The sequence below is a fragment of the Pseudorca crassidens genome, chromosome 16 (assembly GCF_039906515.1).
Source record: "Pseudorca crassidens isolate mPseCra1 chromosome 16, mPseCra1.hap1, whole genome shotgun sequence".
NCBI classification, from domain to species: domain Eukaryota; kingdom Metazoa; phylum Chordata; class Mammalia; order Artiodactyla; family Delphinidae; genus Pseudorca; species Pseudorca crassidens.
Window position 1 is genome coordinate 69776108 of NC_090311.1, and position 19784 is coordinate 69795891.

A 19784-nucleotide genomic window follows, 5' to 3' on the forward strand; every position below is an offset into this window, starting at 1 on the left:
TTTTCTTCTTACAGTCTATGTCACATTTCAAAATTATGGAATCGTGTGTAGTTCCTTTCCGAGTGTTGTCTCCTCTTACAGAGTGGGAATATGACAGTCTTGTTCCCTCTACTCTGTCACCAGCAGCTCGCCCACTGCCCCGCACACATAGGTCTCAGTGCCGCTTAATGATGAATGAATACAGAGCAATCCTGGGATAAATCTAACTGGATGGGATTCACATTTTCTCTCCCACAGGGTCATAGTTCTTGAGTTTGTGATCCCAGAGTCTTACAAAAGCCACCCAGATAACACAGATCCTGTTTGCCTCTGTATTTAATTTTTTGTTTGTTTCCCTTTTCTTTTTAAATTGAGGCATAACAGAGTAAACTGCACAAATGTTAAGGGCGCAGATGGTGACTTTTTCATTGTATACACCCGTGGAACCACCACCCCAATGAAGATTCAGAATATCCCAGCATCTCGTAGGCTCCTTTGTACCCTTCTGATTCCATGACCTCCTCTCCCACCCCTGCCCTGGGCAGGTTAATCACTCTTCTGACCTCCATCACCATAGATTAGTTTTGTCTGCTTCAAAATTTTATGTAAATGGAATCATACAACTGGTATGTTTTTGTCTGCCTTCTTTTTTTCAACATGTTTTGGGATCCGATCATGTTACTGTGTATAGCAGTATGTTTTTTTTAAAAAAGTTATTTGTTTAATTGTTGAGTATTATTTCACTGAATATATGTATGTATGTATATATATATATGTATATATACGTACATGTATATATTACAGTTTATCCATTCTACTATTGTCCGACATTCAGTTGTTTTCAACTTTAGACTGTTATGAATAAAGCTGCTGTGAACTTCCATGCACATGTGTTTTGGTGGACACGTCTTTGGGGATAGAATGAGGAGTGGAACTGGTGGGTTTCTATCTTTAAACCAGGATCTTTTGATCTGTGGTGCATCTTTCAAAAAATTCTGGCACACCTCAATCTGAATTTACAGCTGAGGTAAGTCAGGGGTGATTATCCACATAGCATTAAGCTTCTTATTCGTGGGGAATCCTTCCTATGGCTTTTTAGTAATGGCATTCAGGGGTTTGTGTCAATGTCATTTAACAATTTGATACTGAGCCTGTGGGATGATAGGTCCAAGCAACTTAAAATTATACTCTTAACGTGACTCTGCCTATTGAAGCTTACTAAGGAACCATAATAAGTCATCTCAAAAATGGTCATCTGAGACAATAAAAAAATGTTATTCTATATGTTTAAATCATTGAGCTACAGAAGCATTTCCAGGCCACATGTTTTCAATTACAATGGTCCTAAGACAGTTGCTTTGACTGTTCCTATAAAATGCTTTAGCTATTCCTAATATGTCATTTACTCTCTGATTTACACTAATGCCGATAGAATATTGACCATTTGCTATAACCCAGTTGTGGAAGATTTTCTGACATAACTGTGTACTGATTTTTTTCCTTTCTACCGGAACACACAGGGTTAGTAGGCTGTGACCATTACACAACATCCACCAAATTCTGTGTGCCCTTTTCCCAAAAGATAAATTACACTGAAGGCAGAAAAATGCAATCCCTGAAGATTCTCTTGCCAAAAAACCTTCTTGTCTTTAAGGACCTTTGCTTGTTGTTTTATTTTCTACAGGAGAATTTGCAAACATTTTCCTTAGTGTCCTGTATGAAGTAAGAGAAGCTCAGAGTCTGCCCCAGGGGATGTAATAAGTGCAGTTAGACCATGTTCCCCATTGGAGGCAGTGGGCCAGTTACTCTACTGGACCACAGAGAGGGCTATGACCTCCCTTTGTCTGCTTCTGAGAACTCAATAGGCTTATCAGCTTGGGGGGCTGGGACCACCCAGCTGGGGAAAAATAGAACTTTTACCAGAGAGATGGAAGCATGTGGGAAATATCTGAATCATGCTTTGAGTAAAAATGCAGAGACAACCACATCCATTTGGACACCTGCCTCTTAATGTCCTGAGACATCCTTCTCATTGCAATGAAAAGCATTCCAGGAATGGGAGGCAGCTCCCTATTTTGACTAAATTCTAAAACATCATTAAATGATTATATTTAATTCCCACTATGAGCCTAACTAAGCAGGTACTGTCATCATCCCCAATTTAAATACAGGAAAACGGAGGCTCTTCGAGGCTGAGTGTTTTGTCTAAGCTTGCATAGCTTCTAAGAGGTGAAACAGAGATATGAACCCAGGCAGCCCAACTCCAGAGCCTGACAGGGTCTGGAGAAGAGCTGGCTCCAACACAGGGTGACAGCTTCCCATTCTCCCCCCTACCTTTTTAAGTTTCATCTGAAAATGTCATGCAGGGTCACCCTTACTGCACAGAGGAGACAAAGAAACAAATAAATATGGGGGAAGAGGAAATGGAAAATAAAACTCCCACTAGGGTCTGGCTATTAATGTGTTTGCACTGTTCCTACACTTGAATAGATCTGGTTCTGAGTCTGCTACTTAAAAGGAACCAAAAATGACCTTGAATTGAAACTCCTGCATAGGAAGGTGCCGTGATGAGCTCAGAGAGACCACAGCACACCTCTGCAAGGGCTCTGAGCACCATCGTCATGGTTGCTTCCAGTCGGCAAGGGGGGCGGGAGAGGGGCGGTGGCGGGGGGGGGGGGGCGGTGGATGCTGGTTAGGTGGTTTCAGTTCTGATGAACTGCCTGACTGCCAACACCAAGCCTGGGTTTTCCTCTCTACGGGATGGAGATGATGGGAGGGAAGATGGCCTTTCCAAAGGGGAAACTCTTCCATCAGCAGCTTCTTAAAATGGTTTGCCTTTGTGGAGGCAAAGCCCTAGTTAACATAAACATGGTGAGATGGGGGGCGCCTCTAAAGCAAATACCAGTATCAGCCAAGTTCTCCCCTCTTCTATCTCATCTCCTGTTGTTCTTCCTATTTTCTCTGTTCGGCCACCTTTTGCTGTTCCTGGAACACACCAGGCACACTCCTGCCTCAGAGCCTTTGCACATGCTCTTTATTCTGCCCAGAAGCTTTCCCCCTAGCTACCCCTATGGCCTGCTTCCTTTCCTCTCTCAGGCCTTTCCTCAAACATCCTATTTTCAGTGAGACCTTCCCTAGTTACCTGTTATAACCACAGTTGCATTCTGAACTCCACCCACTGCCCAACACACAGGCCTGCTCCCTCTCCCCTTCCCATTGTTTATCTCCTCTAGCTGAAGCTTAGCTCCATGAGAGCAAGGATTTATGTCTGCTTGATTCCTGTCTATATTCCAGCATCCAGGCTAGTGTGCAGCCAGTACTCAATGAAAAACATGTTAAATAGATTAATGAGTAAATCAGTGAATCCTGGCTTTGCCATTTAGTAACTAGGCAACCTTTAGCAAATTAGTTAATTTGTGTTCTATACCTCATTTCTACTACAGTAAAATTGGGATGATAATTCCTACCCTCCTACTGTGAGTTTTAAACAAGATTACAGAAGTACACACCAAGGACAATATTTGCATGCACTCAGTGATTTAGTTTGTGAGTTCGATGAAAGTAATACACATAATAGTAGTAAACATTTTTAGATTTATAGGAAATAACCTACCAGGCACTGCTGTAGCCACTTTATATACCTTTATTCATTTAATTTGTACATCCTGTAAGGTATGTACTATTATTTCATCATCCTTGTCTGAGAAATAAAGAAACTGCAGGACTAACTTGCCCAAGGCCATATGACTAGAAAAAAATCACTGAGTCTGGATTTGAACTCAGGGCTATCTGTTTCCAAAGTCCATCACTTAACCACTTCCCCACACTGCTTCCCCCAGGCAAGAACACATAATTTATATAATACAGGTATAGAAAAACAGATTCAAGTAGTGAAAACTTCTATCTACAAATAGTTTATTTTTTAAACTGGTGGAATGTCTTCATAGATCAAACATGATAATAATTCACTTTCTAAATCAACTGGAATATTTAGATAGTGGCCAAATTATATTTAACCCCAAGCCATGAAATACCTTTGGCCAAGAAATGCTACCATTGAGGAGATATTTGGAAACTGTGTTTTATTTAGACACAGTCTATATGAACCAATACATTTCCATTTTAAAATAGAGAGCAGTGTCATTTAGTTTCCAAAGTTCAGTGGAAACAAAAACCAGGGCCATATAGACACACCCTAAACGAGCACCTGCTTTTGAGGCCGCCTCTAACATTATTATCCTGTTTTTCTCGTGAATTGGCTTCAATCACTGTGATTCCTGTACATTTAGCATATCTCATAACCAGCCGTCATTCATAGTCTATTTTAAGTTTGGTTGTTAAAATACTTGGTTTCACTCATGAGAGAGAGCTCAGTGAGACTATGTCTTCTCCATTCATGGTGCTGGTTCTACAAGTCACTGCATACCCAACAGGGAGGCATATACACACAAACTTTCCAAATCGTCTTTAAAGCCTTTCAGTTCCTTTTTTTCTTTTTTTGGTTTCTGTTGCCTTCCCAGTAATGGCTAAGACGTTGTCAGTTTGTCTTTCTTCTTGTAATTTCTCTAGAAGGCCTTGTGGCCCAGGCATTCAGTTGGGACACAGTTTCAATCTCCCATTGGTTTTAGTCTGGCTCTCTTACTTGCAAGGAACAGAAAGTCATTTAAGCTAGCTCAAGACAAAGGGCTTTTAGCATATTGTATTATGTCACTTTATTTTTAAATGGTAAAGGAATGTTTGTGGAAATCCAAGAACGGGAGCCATATTAAATCTTGGCCTCAAAGAGCCCAGAGCTCAAAGGTGACTCTAGATTCAAGAAGCCTCCCATCCCTTCAGCAGCAGGAATCTTTGACTTCTGTGATTGAAGTGACATGCTATATGTCTACTTCATCTCGTCCTAGTGCTAACTGATGGCTATTTTTCTTCATGTTCAGGGCCCTAAGAGAGAATCTGATTGGTCCAGTCCTTCTTCCAGGGCAGACTGTAACTCCCTGACCAGCCTATGGATTGTGTACCGTTGGTTCAGGTGCCTGGGCCACAGCCAATCATTTATGGACAGAGGATGTGGGGCTCCGAGTACTAAACATGGCTTCCTGGGCCTGCCCCTGTGGCAGGAAGTGTGGGCAGGGTAGATCCCCTCAGAAGAGGCTGTGGGTGGGTTGGCACAGTGCTGACCTTTCCAGAATACTATCTTGTAAGAGACTAATGTGTTACCCAAATCACACAATCGTATACCAAGATGAGATGATATTATATTGACAAAGGCAAAGATGCAACTTGGAAAGACATCTGCAAAACCACATGCATACATCTTTGCAATTAGCGTGCTTAAAACATGAAACAAATTTCATTATTTCTTTGTGATATGTTTTATCTAAAAATGTTTATTCTTTTGCCTGATAAGTCAAGCTGTTAAAGCCCTATGGCTTTCTTAGGACCTCCAAGTTTTGGTGAACAGATTACAGTCAGCACAATTCTAGCTGATGCCATTAATAGAGATTTCAGTGTGTTAACCAAACTGAAGCTGCATTAACCTTTGCAGTTGCCCAGCCAGTTATTCAGGTTTTGTTTTAATTGAGCTGGTCAGACCCATTGATTGGTTATTACCATTGACTAGGTATACACAATACCATGGGCCACAGCTTTAAACACAGGCAGAATGTGTTTGTGACTTCAGAGGTCCCTTGTGTCAAATGTGTGATGCCCGTGGTGCTGGTGAACTCTCCTCTAAGGATTGGCCCACTGCCACCCATGGACCCTGAAGAGCAAGGGAGATACAACGGGGACATTTCCATCAGGGTGATGATGTGGAGGAGTGTGGGTCAAGATCCAGGTCTGGATGCATTGCTGCAGTGGCTGGGAGAGTTATGGTGGTGGTGGTGGGGGCTGCTGGTATAAAAGTATAAGGCATGACAAACTTGGCCTGCATTACAATTCTAGAGGAAAACCACCTGGGCAAAGACCAAATCCTCATGCATCTGTCTTAAGATGAGATGAGTCACTACCCATGGCACGCGTTGGTGACCTGCATCTGTGTGAACTGTGCTCTCTTTTCTTGAGTCCCCAGCAGAAACCAGTCTCTCCCGACACTAGAAGTCCATAGCACTCTAGCTGTGTTTCTCTGTGGTTTACATCACTTTCTACCTATATTAACAATCTGTCTCATTTTTCCCCACCCTCTGATGGAAATTTATATTAAGATGAGATCAGTGTCTGATTTCTGCCTGGTGTTCCTGCCATTTAACAAATATTTGTTGGATGAATGAGAACAAGAACCTAAATTGCCTTTTCAGTCACCAGATTGACTGTGGCCATGTTGCTTCATTGTTCTCTCCGCACAGTGACAGTATTTGACCCAGGAGGAATGTCTGAGGTGGTATCATTACCGAGTGAAGCTAATTTCAGTGTCAAGTTTATTTAAAATTTTCAAATATTTCTAATGTAGGCACTGTGAAGCACCATCAGCGTATCCCATAGTATATGGAAGGGTCCACAGGTACAGTTGATTACCAGCAGGAGGATGGAATTCCAGATCAGAAAATCTTGAGTATATGGAGAGAAGGAAGTGGAGGAGGAGGAAGGGAGGGTAGTAGCTGACGTTTACTGACAGTTTGCCATGTGCCAGGCCCTGTTATAAGCATTTTACATAATTAAGTCATTTAAAACCCACAACAGCCATATGGGGAAGTTACCATTATCCCGTTTTACAGGGGAGTCTGATGCAAAACAGAGCAGGTTGTCCTGTGGTCCGTGCAGTCTGACTTGTTGGACTCCGGAACCCCCTTTTCCTTCTCCTTTTTCCTTCCCATTCTGTTTATACCTCATAAATTCAAAACATTCTTGATAAATGTTAAATATTGCTAAACATTAGATATTAAAATATGGTTTAATTAAGAGTAATTTATTCACTCATTAATTTATTAACAAAATTTCATGAACCATTATTACGTGACAGACACTTTTTCAACAGTAAGTATCAGGAAGCCTTGAATGGTCAAAAACGAGGTGATGATCATTCCTGATTTCATCCTTGAGGGGCCATGCTGGTTGTTTTCTGCTCTCACGGAAGTAAGCCTAGGTCTTTGATAGGCCTCAAAATAGAGTGTCAGGAAGATAGACAAGTCCGTTTTTTGCTGATATTAATACTTCTCGGAGCATAACGTTGGGGCAGTGTTTTTCAAAATAAAACAAAACTTTCCTTCACTGGTGTGAGGATGGAGAGAGATGAAATGAAGGTGGGAGTCAGACAGCCCTGTCCTACCACAGCTGCATGTGCAGCTACTCCAACAATCACTGTGTCTGCTTGGGCAGGTCTATTTTTCCAGTCACACCCGATGAACCTACTCTGACTTTCAAAGATACTACTCCAAAACCTCCAATGTTATTTGGATAAACAATTCCCACTCCCTGGAAGGGTCCCTTTATTCGTCATTTGTTTTTACTGTTGACACTTTTGGGTTGGTGATAGAGAAGGCTTTCTGGCTAGAAGCTTGAGGCTGTGTCTAAGACAAGGAAGCTAAGTCAAATGGCAGAAAGTTTTGATTTGGTCCTACCAGCCAAAAAAAAATTTCACCTTTCCAGGAATTTAAGTGTCCTGTGTACACACTGCCCAAAGAAGAGCAGGGATTACATAATTCTTCCAATATTATACTTAGGCAAAGTGGAGAATTGAAGTAGCATCCAGAATTCTGGTTTGGCAGCACAAGTACTTCACAATAATGCAACACTATTCACATGCCTAGAACAGCCAGGCATATACTGGCATTCAGTAAATATTTGTGGAATAAATGAGTGAATAGAAAAAAAATCTAGAAAGGTATCAATTGTAAATGTTGAAAGTAGTGTTCGTCTCTTTAAATAGCTTCAAATTCTGGTTTTTCTATTATAAGTATGTGTTATTTGTATAATAATAGTTCTTTAAAAATGTAGCCTAGAGGGGTGGGATAGGGAGGGTGGGAGGGAGACACAAGAGGGAGGAGATATGGGGATATATGTAATATATGTATATAGCTGATAGCTGATTCACTTTGTTATAAAGCAGAAACTAACACATCATTGTAAAGCAATTATACTTCAGTAAAGATGTTAAAAAAAAAAATGTAGCCTCGGTTTTCCAGGAAATTACTGATTTTAAGCTGTAGTGAGGGCAAAGATAGGCCTGGATTTTTCTGGCTTTATTATTGCCGAGCTCAGCTTTATTGTGAGTAGTATAGCTACAACACTTGTGGATAAGTTCCTGGAAGACTGGCCCTTTTCAGAATCTGGATCAAGTTAACACTTTCTAACCAGTGGGGAAGTAACTACTTTGTTCTCTAAGCAGAGGGCTTAAAATCACAGAATGTTGGAGGTTGTCTTGCCCAGTTTTCTTAGTTTTCAGGTGAAGAAACTGAATGTAGACCAGTGGTTGCTTAGCCTTGAGCAAGCCAATGGTGAAACTGGTAGTAGGACTCAACTCTTCCAACTGTAAGCACATTTCCCCATTTCACTCTATCAGTCAGAAATCCAGCAAGGAACTGATGGCATACCTAACTGGGTAATTGAGGAAAATTTAATAAAGGATAAAGGGATTATTTAAAAGGTTTGGGCAGAGTTAAGATGACCGGCAAAGGAAGTGAAGCATTCCAGGTCATGCAAAATGGAGAGCTGTTACATTCCTAGGCCTGAGGGAGGCAAGAGTGGGAGCAGTTATAGAACCTGGAGAGATTAGGGGTATCGAGAAGGTGCCCGATATACTGGGGCCTCCAGTAGAGGGACACAGTGCATCTGCAGCAACCTGAGGGCCTGAGAGCTGTGTGACAAATAGCCCAGCCTTATTGTTTTCCCAGCTAGAAGCCAAAGGTCAAGCAAGCTTGTTGACTCAGTTAAAAAAGGTCGACATCCCAGGGCATAGAGCAGTGAGGAAAGATGGAGGGTGGATTCCAGGGGCCTGTGGAAAATGTCTATCACATTTGAGCTATAGAAGATAAACAGCATCCTATCTGCTCTCACTTCAGCTTCAAATTGTTAATAACCTGGACAATTGAGGTTACATTTTTAAAACTATTATTATACATATTATACATATTTATAATACATATTTATAATAGAAAAACGAGAACAATACAGCTACTTAAAGAGATTGTAATTACTTTCAACTCTTTTTTGTTTAATTGGGGTATAGTTGCTTTACAGTGTTGTGCTAGCTCCTGCTGCACAGTGAAGTGAACCAGCCATATGCATACGCATATCCCCTCCTTTTTGGATTTCCTTCCCATTTAGGTCACCACAGAGCACTGAACAGAGTTGCCCGTGCTATATGGCAGGTCCCCATTAGTTATCTATTTTATACCTAGTGATGTATATATGTCAATCCCAATCTCCCAATTCATCCCACCCCTCCTTTCCCCACTCTGGTGTCCACTCATTTGTTCTCTACATCTGTGTCTCTATTTCTGCTTTGCAAATAGGTTCATCTGTACCATTTTTCTAGATTCCACGTATATGCATTAATATACGATATTTGTTTTTCTCTTTCTGGCTTACTTCACTCTGTATGACAGTCTCTAGGTCCATCCACATCTTTACAAATGACCCAATTTCATTCCTTTTTATGTTTGAGTAATATTCCATTGTATATATGTACCACATCTTCTTTATCCATTCATCTGTCGATGGACATTTAGGTTGCTTCCATGACCTGGCTATTGTAAATAGGTGCTGCAATGAACACTGGGGTGCATGTGTCTTTTTGAATTATGGTTTTCTCAGGGTATATGCCCAGTAGTAGGATTGCTGGGTCATATGGTAGCTATATTTTTAGTTTTTTAAGGAACCTCCATGCTGTTCTCCATAGTGGCCGTATCAATTTACCTTCCCACCAACAGTGTAAGAGGATTTCCTTTTCTACACACCCTCTCTAGCATTTATTGTTTGTAGATTTTTTTTGATGATGGCCATTCTGACTGGTGTGAGGTGATACCTCATTGTAGTTCTGATTTGCATTTCTCTAATAATTAGTGATGTTGAGTATCTTTTCATGTGCATCTTGGCCATCTGTATGTCTTCTTTGGAGAAATGTTTATTTAGATCTTCTGCCCATTTTTTGATTGGGTTTTGTTTTTTTTTTGATATTGAGCTGCATGAGCTGCTTGTATATTTTGGAGATTAATCCCTTGTCAGTTTCTTCGTTTGCAAGTATTTTCTCCATTCTGAGGGTTGTCTTTTTGTTTGTTTATGTTTTCCTTTGCTGTGCAAAAGCTTTTAAGTTTCATTAGGTCCCATTTGTTTATTTTTGTTTTTATTTTCATTACTCTAGGTGGTGGGTCAAAAAAGGTCTTGCTGTGATTTGTGTCAAAGCGTGTTCTTCCTGTTTTCTTCCAAGAGTTATATAGTGTCTGGTCTTACATTTAGGCTTTAATCCATTTTGAGTTTATTTTTATGTATGGTGTTAGGGTGTGTTCTAATTTTGTTCTTTTACATGTAGCTGTCCAGTTTTCCCAGCAGCACTTATTAAAGAGACTGTCTTCTCCATTGTATATTCGTGCCTCCTTTGTCATAGATTAGGTGACCATAGGTGCATGGATTTATCTCTGGACTTTCTGTCTTATTCCATTGATCAATATTTCTGTTTTTGTGCCAGTACCATACTGTCTTGATTACTGTAGCTTGGTAGTATAGTCTGAAGTCAGGGAGCCTGATTCCTCCAGCTCCATTTTTCTTTCTCAAGATTGCTTTGGCTATTCGGGGTCTTTTGTGTTTCCATACAAATTGTGAAATTTTTGTTCTAATTCTGTGGAAAATGCCATTGGTGATTTGATAGGGATTGCATTGAATCTGTAGATTGCTTTGGGTAGTATAGTCATTTTCACAATATTGATTCTTCCAGTCCAAGAACATGGTATATCTCTCCATCTATTTGTGTCATTTTTGATTTTTTTCATCAGTATCGTATAGTTTTCTAAGTACAGGTCTTATCCCTCCTTAGGTAGGTTTATTCCTAGGTTCTTTATTCTTTTTGTTGCAATGGTAAATGGGATTGTTTCTGTAATTTCTCTTTCTGATTTTTTGTTGTTGGTATATAGGAATGCAAGAGACTTCTGTGCATTAATTTTGTATCCTGCTACTTTACCAAATTCGTTGATTAGCTCTAGTAGTTTTCTGGTGGCATCTTTAGGATTTTCTATGTATAGTGTCATGTCATTTGCAAACAGTGACAGTTTTCCTTCTTCTCCAATTTGTATTCCTTTTATTTCTTTTTCTTCTCTGATTGCCATGGCTAGGACTTCCAAAACTATGTTGAATAATAGTGGCGAGAGTGGACGTCCTTGTCTTATTCCTGATCTTAGAGGAAATGCTTTCAGTTTTTCACCATCAAGAATGATGTTTGCTATGGGTTTGTCATATATGGCCTTTATTATGTTGAGCTAGGTTCCCTCTATGCCCATTTTCTGGAGAGTTTTTGTCATAAATGGGTGTTGAATTTTGTCAAAATTATGATTGGTACTTTTCTAGACTTTTTATTCAACCATTCACCTATCCATTTATTCACCTATCCATTTATTCATGCCACAAATATTTATTGAATGTCAATGTGTGCCTCCCTGTTCTAGGCATGTGTATATTGGAATAAACAAAATAGACAAAAATTCCTTCACTCAAGGAGCTAACACTCTACTGGGGAAGAGTCCCAATAAACAACATAAATAACCAAAATGACAATATGTGATGTAGTGATTAAGTGGTAAGAAGAAAAATAAAGCAAGGGAAGAAATAAGAGTGTTATGGGGGAGGTTTTATAATTTTAAATAAGGTGGCCAGGGATCCTTGTGGGAGGTGTGTGTGTGTGTGTGTGTGTGTGTGTGTGTGTGTGTGTGAAAGAGAGAGCGAGCAAGCCAGCAATGACTGCCTGTCTGTAGGGCTTTTCCTCTGGCTACTTGCTGAGCGTTCAGATAATGGAGAGTGTAGGTGGTATAACTTCCCCCCTCCCTCGCAGTTTCAAAATGTCTCTCTTTAGATTTTTTTAAAGGGCAAAGCTTTCTCCACTCCTTGTATTAACCATTAAAAAAGTGCTGTGGGGAATCCTCAGTGCAAGTTTATTAGCCAAATTCTTGGTGTCTGACCCTTTCTAGCTGGGTGACTCGGGGGAAGTCATTTAACCTCTCTGAGCCTCAGGTTCCACATGTGCGAAAATGAGGGTTTTGGTGACAAGGAAGGAAATAAGATTAGATCTGAGAGGGACCTCATGCCCAGCACACAGTTGATGGTCAATATATGGTGGCTTCTTTCCTTCTCTGGACAGAGCTGCCGAAAAGGCATGTTTTGGTAAAACTGAAGACTTGGAATCCACAGAATTGAGGAGTTTGCCAAACAATCTATTAATAATAGTAGCTGGCATTAATTGACCACCTATGTGCCAGGCAGAACTTTTACATGTGTGTCTCATTAAATCCTTGCAATTTAAGATGAGGCAATGGAGGCATAGACCCTCTTGCACAGCTGGTAGGTCACAGAAGCAAGGCTTGACTCCAGGTCTGGCTGACATCAACCTGTGCTCTCTTTACCAGATGCTGTGCTCTTCCTCTCCCCTGCCCTGCCCCCATGAGGAAGAGTCAAGGCTGGTTGGAGCCAGAGTGTAGGGAAGGATTTTCTCATAATCTGAAAGCCCATGAAGATCTCTAGACTACCAGGTAAGGACCATTTATGACCCTGGAAAAACATCTTTACTAAATACCATTAATTTAGTGGTTCTGAAAGTGGGGAACTGGGCTGATTGCCTGTGAATCACCTTTTTTTTTTTTTTTTTTTTTTAAATACATATGCTAGGACTTTATCTCTTGAAATTCTAGTTAGGTAGGTCTGGGGTAAGGCCTTGAGTGTCCATATTTTTCAACATCGTCCCAGGTGTTTCTGATTTGCAGCCAGATTTGGACACCTCCCTATGGCCCAAACTAATAACGCACCTTGCGACTCTTCTGTTCCCTTTGCTTGGTTGCCACCAGGATCATGAATTATAACTCTTCCCAATGGTAGCATGCGTGTTGGGTAATCTAATCCAGGCTTCATCTGAATCTTTGATGAAAGTTTTGGGACAGTATTGCCTTGAAGCATCTAAATGGAGAGACTCCCTCCTGGTCAGCCCATCAGTCTTTGGCCATTGAAAGAACAGTCCATCAGCTGTTCTACCCTCCAGACCACAGCTTCCACAAGGACATTATGAGAGACCTTGTCAAATGCTTTGCTGAAATCAAGGCACACAATGTCTTTGCTGCTCCTTTCACTAAGTGCTCTAGAAGCCCCAACAAAAACAAAGTGCAGTTGGTTGACATAACTGTTTATCAATGAACCCATACTAGCTGCCAGTATCAGCAGCTTCTTTTCCAAGGGCTCAGAAGTCTTCTTTTGAGAAACAGAAGAACCTACTCTCTTCTTTGTAGGTTTCCACAAATGTGAGCTGGAAAATGGTGCTCACATCAGTCAATTGTAAAACCAGTTTGGGCCTCAAATGGCATCACTTAGGTCTTGATGCATTTATCTCCAGAACAAGGGCTATCGACATGTCTAGGGACTTTGGAGAGAAGGAAGTGCTGGAATAACTCTAACCCAGTGGTGTTAAAATTGTACATTTGCCACCTTTCGTTGGTAATCAAGAAAGGAGAAAGCTATGTAGTCATTTATATTAAATGTAGATCATTTAGTTAGTCTACACTGGCAACCTCAGACCCACACCCATCCTATTGCTTTCTTGATGACGACGAATGGATCTGACCTCTCTCCTCCTCCATCACAGCAAACATGGAGTCAAAGTTCCTAACTGGGAGGGTTTTTTTTTTAAATTAGTTTGTGTTTTTTATTTTATTTTTTAGAAGAGTTGATCTTTTCTTACTTTTGGGTCTAGTAATTCCCTGTGAGTCTTCAAATGCCCCAGTAAGTACTTTGAAAGTGAATTTTATTACCTTAAGGATATGGCTTAATCAACACTGTCCTATATATCGGATCTGTATGTTACCTTTCATCTTGGTACTCATGTTTCTAGACACTGAGTTAAACTTATTTGGTTTATTTATCCTGAAGTGTCCTATTTATATGTAAAGATCAACACATTCAAAACTTATAGTATTAATACCACCTTGAAGAAGTATTCTTTACTTTAGTAATGGATTCACTGTGTCATCCTTTAAGTAATGAACACAGCCAAGAAAATATATTTAAATCCATGCCCTCATTTTTATAACTGTGCATATCCTGTATGCCAGTGTATGCATGTAAGGATAGTCTTGTCATCATCCATTAGTTACTTTTCTTTCTCATAAATTAACAAACCTATACATTCTTTGGTCTTATTGTAATAATGGTTTTGAATTATTATTTTTTCTGAGCACTACATTTTAATCACTGGAGAACATGTAAAAATGTTGAAGAGTAAAATGATAGTCACCATCTATTGAGCGCATTTACATCAGGCACTGCTCTCTAAATGCCATACATGCATTAAGTTATTAAAACTACATATTACATTATGATATAATTATTATTTTCTACCTTTAAGCATTTTGCTTTTCTTTCTCATCACCCCAAATCTTATAACTCTCCCTTGTAATAAAAAGAATTCTAATATATTAATAAAATACTTCCTCATTGCATTTTTTGCATCCTAAGTTTAACTTGAGTAGAGCTGCATGTATTAGTCTTTTATGTTAAGGTTGAAAAATTTATTAAGGAGTGATATGAGATCTTTGTTATTAGCCCCAGGGTGGGATTTAAAGATGACAGAGGGTTACTAAATTCATTCATTCATTTGTTCATTCTCATGACAAGAATTTATTGAGCACTTACTACATGCAGGACACTGCGGCGGACATTAGGAATACAGGGATAAATAACACACACTCTTCAGATTGTTATTCAACATCCATCACAACAAATTATCCAAGTGCAGTCTCCACTTAGGCCACTGGGCAAACGTCTTGTTGCATTTTAGAGGCAAGTTCCCTCTGCCCAATGCTGGCGCCTTCTTCCCTGATCCTCCCTTATTCTTATCTGTGTACTATTCTTGAGGAGTACCTGAGGGTTTTTTTTTTTTAACCTGCGTTTTTATTGACTTAGTTCATGCTCTATCATTCAGTCTGGATCCAAGGCTCTTGGTGGCACAGAATCCATTTAACCTCCCAGCCTTACTCCCAGAAGACTCTGCTAAGTGGATTCTTTACATCTCATGCCCACGAAGTACCCAGTATTTTAGAGACAGAGGGGATTTTACCTAAAGAAGTGTTGGTTATCTGACTCAGTGCAGATGTTAATTTAACAGTGATGCTCTCACCCAGGCCAGGGGTCGCGACCCTCTCTTGGATGGTCTTTCTTCCAGACTGAGCAGATGGTCCAGCCTTGTGATTTCTCTGAAAAACTTTAAAAATACTGTGTCTCTGAAGCTTCCTTCTACTTCACCCTTTGACCCAATGTTTGCAACTTAATTTGTAGGGACCAGTTCTTGTAAAATAAAAATGTCCTACTTAGGCTCTGATCTAAGATGTAGGTTGGATTTCCAGCAACCATGGAAATAATTAGGAGGGAGAGTGGTGGAAATAAAACCTCAGAGCAGCCAAACTGGCAGACATCAAGGTCATGCACTAAAGCCCATGCAATTTTTTCTGTTAACAGACTTCTAGGCCTCATGTGTTGTTTTCCTATTGCCGCTGTAACAAATCACCCCAAATTTAGTAGCTTAAAACAACACAAATTTATTGTCTTACAATTTTTGGAGGTCAGAAGTTTGAGATGGGTCTCTCTGGGCTAGAATCAAGCTGTCAAAAACACTGCATTCCTTTCTGGAGGTTCTCAGGGAGAACCTCCTTTGCTTACCTTTTTTAGCTTCTAGCTTCCAGCTGCCTGAATTCTTTTGTTTGTGGCCCCCTTCCAATCATCAAAGCCAGCAATGGCTGGTCGAGTCTTTCTCTTATCAGATCATTCTGACACTGACTCTCCTGCCTCTGTCTTTCACTTCTAAGTACCCTTTGATTACAGTGAGCCCAACCGGTAATTCAGAATAATCTCCACATCTCAGCTGATCAGCAACCTTAATTTTCCCTTGCCATATAGCACAGTATATTCAGAGACTCTAGGAATTGGGACATGAACATCTTTGGGAGGCCGTTATTCTGCCTTCCACACCCAAGCTCAACTATACATATCCTTAGTTCATGGTAATACAGCTATGGTTATTTGATGTATGAGCTTTTAAAAGCAGGGAGCACTGAGTGGCAGACAATAGGCACAATAGCGTCTACAATAGGAAATGAGAGCTGAAAGCCCAATGTCAAAAGAAGAGATCAGAACTGAAAATCAGCCACAGAACTAGCAAATCACAGAGACTGAGGTCACAGAGAATGGGGAAAATTCTCTCTACCATAGTGCCTGGGGGTGTTCTGTTCTATGACACAGAGCTTTAAATACTGTTCAAAACTGTAACCCTGCCTGAGTCATTAAGAAAACGTTTTTTTTAAAAAAAAGAAAGAAAATGTTTTATTCAGTTTTAGAAACAAGCAGTGCACCATATTTTTTAAAACAGGATTTAAAAAAATGAAACCATAAAACATCTAGAGGCAATCTAGTGAACATTCATCTGATTTCTCAGTGAGAAAGGTTTTCTAAGCATGAAAACAAAGGAAGGAATGAAAACAGAAAGGGTGCCATATTTTAATATAAATAGATATTAATGTTTACCTATTAAAAATAATAAGCCAAATTAAAAGGTAAACAGCAAGCTGCGAGAATTATTTGTCACAAAAATTACGTCAGTAACCTTAACAGAGTTCACACAAATCGACGAGAAAAATATTAAGGCCACAAGAGAAAAATGGTATATTATATGTAGACAGTTCATAGGAGGACAAAATATTGGTGGTAAATTAGTATATGTAGATGTTTAAATTCACTGGTCATGAAAAGTGAAAACAGTTATGGCAGTTTTAACTTATCAAATTAACACTTTTTAAAAAAATTGATAACATTTAATGTTGGTGGGGGCGTGGTAAAATATCACTCTCATAACTTGCTGGGAGTATATAAATAGTACAAATCCTCTGGAAGGCAATTTAACACAACACTATGTATCAAGAGCCTGTAGATACTTATATATTTTGACATATTAATTCTACTTTTAGGTATTTATTCAAAAGAAATAGAAATAGAGACAACTCTTTACAAAAAAAGATATTCATTCTTATTTATAATAAAACAACTGATTTATCCCATGAAGGTAATGGTTAAATGAAGTATGATACATTTATTTTACAGACTCTTACAGAGCCATTAAAATATATTTTCTTTCTTTTTAAAAAAAAAAATATTTATTTATTTATTTATGGCTGTGTTGGGTCTTCGTCGCTGTGCAGGGGCTTTCTCTAGTTGCGGTGAGCGGGGGCTACTCTTCACTGCGGTGCGCGGGCTTCTCATTGTGGTGGCTTCTCTTGTTGCAGAGCCTGGGCTCTAGGCGTGCACACTTTAGTAGTTGTGGCACGTGGGCTCAGTAGTTGTGGCTTGCGGGCTGTAGAACTCAGGCTCAGTAGTTGTGGTGCACGGGCTTAGTTGCTCCACGGCATGTGGGATCTTCCCTGGCCAGGGCTCAAACCCGTGTCCCCTGCATTGGCAGGCAGATTCTTAACCACTGTGCCACCAGGGAAGCCCCAACATATTTTCAAAGAATGTTTAATGACATAGAAAATATTAAGTGAATTGTGTCAGTTATTCTATATTAAGGCAGATATTTCATGCAGAATAAGGTTAGAGAATTTACATCAAATGCTAACAGAGCTATAGGTTTGTGAGTAACTTTGCCTTATTTTTTCTTTTCCAAATTTTCAAGCTTTTAAAAATAAGCATATGTTTACTTTTATACTCAGAATTGTTTTGTTTTTCATAATCAAAAGTAAAGATGTATATACACTTTAGAAAGGTTTTCAGATAAAATGGCTTAATTGTTTTGGGGTCTGAAGCTTCAGTTATGTAGACAATTCATCTATATGATATCTTTTCTCCCCAAATGGTGGATAAGACATTGGTATACTTTGGAAATACTGGCCTACTTGAGTAAAAGATTAACTTCATATAATTTGGTTAAGTGTTTGGCTTATGACAGCATTTTCCAAGTGTGTTTTAGGAAAATGGAGTATTTTAAGTTGTCCTGTGAGAAAAAGTATTTGGAGTTCAAATACAGTTAGAAAATACTGTATACTGTATTCCCTTCTCAGAGAGTCACAGTTCACATTAGCATTTTCAAGGCTCTGAAAAGTCCTGCAGTAATGAAACCTGCTTAGTTTTGTTTAAAGCAGAGTTTCTCAAAGTAGTACTTTTCAGAATTCTCTTGAGTAACACCTATTAACATCTTCCCACAAATCATGTTTCCTGTATGTTACACACTTTGGAAAAGATCAACTGACTCACATATTTTAGCTCACAACTTTGTAGACTATGAAGCTAGATGATGTGAGTCCAGTTTGGGTGAACTTTTCAGGGACTGTCAGGAAAATTCTAGGTGGGAGGAGGATAAGGTTATGATTCGGCAAACTTGAGGCTCTGTGTGGTAGCTGTATGCTTGGGAAGACTTGAAGCTCTTTCAAGTTGCCAGGTTCCCCTGTCCTACATTGCATCACCAGCCCCAAGCCAGTGAATAGCTGCTTGCCCAGAGTCCTTTGACCTGCTGGAGGTTTTCCTTTCCAAACACAGTGTGCCTGATGGGGCGGGACTTTCCAGGCACCGAATCTGAAGGGAGACTGCATGTCCAACTTCCTGCTCCAGACTGCAGAATAATGTGCAATCCCTTAACACACCTGTTACATCTGAGAGGGTGTGATGAGAGAGTCCACTTCTAGAAAGTAAACCTTGTGTTAAAAGATAAAGAATACAGGTGGATTCTCAGATAGCATTCTTTAAGTGTCCTGTTATACTCCTGGAGCCTCTGCCTCTTTTCTCTGGCTTCACCAGACTCTCTCCTAGGAAGAGGTGGAAATGGGAAAGAGGGAGGGGAAGACTCTGGTGACTAAGTAGGTTGACATCCTACTTAGATTCACAGATCTTCCCATAACTCTAGGGTAAACAGGGAGCTTCATGACCATCTCATCCAGTGGCTTGTGGATATCTAGGGTATATTGGACAGAGTGACGTTTAGGGGAGGCCTCTAGATCCATATTTAACACTTCAACCACAGCAACTCTGCTTTTTAATATATTGGCGATGCAGGTTAAAATTTTGAGAAAAGTCACCAGCTGCTAAAAGAAACAATTGAAGACAGTGGATCTAGTCCAGCTGCATGCATGATTCTCTGCAGCAAGCAGTCATGCATCTTCTTTTCAGACCCCTCCAGTAACAGGGAGCTCATTATTATTCCATATTTGGTCGTATGCTGTGTGAAACAGAAATCTTCTTCCCTTCATACCCATTTGTTCCAGTTCTGCTTTCTGGAGACAGATAGAAATAGTTTAAACCAATTTCCAACTTTAAGCTCTACCAGGGCAGGGACTTTGTCAATTTTGTTCTTTGGTGCCTCTCTGGAACAATTCCTGGCATGCACTGGGAGCTTAATAAATGATTATTGAATAAATGAATGAATGAGTACCTTCATGTATCTGTTGTAAGATTACCTAATGACTTGGGTCTTAAAAACTGACACAACCTAAGGGCTCATGTGATGACAACTTCCGTGTCCCTCCTTGGCCTCTGTCTTCTCTGTCGAAGAAGTCTGGGATAGAGTGCCAATATGCTAAGGTTCGCTGGGTGTGAGACAAGGACCTTTGGGATTTAACTTATTCTGCACAGTGTTTCTGAAAAAAAACTAA

General features: G+C 39.9%; 1 protein-coding gene across 1 annotated transcript in view; it reads right to left on the reverse strand.

Annotated features, from left to right (window-relative positions):
• Positions 1 to 2455: 2455 nt before the first annotated feature.
• LOC137208479 (talanin) overlaps positions 2456 to 19784 on the reverse strand; it is a 66011-nt gene continuing 48682 nt past the window's right edge. The window contains exons 2-5 of the mRNA XM_067708899.1: positions 5610 to 5737; positions 3171 to 3281; positions 2646 to 2832; positions 2456 to 2607 (exon numbers count right to left, since the gene is read on the reverse strand). Of these exons, the coding sequence (XP_067565000.1) occupies positions 2456 to 2607; positions 2646 to 2832; positions 3171 to 3281; positions 5610 to 5737 (578 nt within the window). The remainder of the gene's footprint in view (positions 2608 to 2645; positions 2833 to 3170; positions 3282 to 5609; positions 5738 to 19784) is intronic.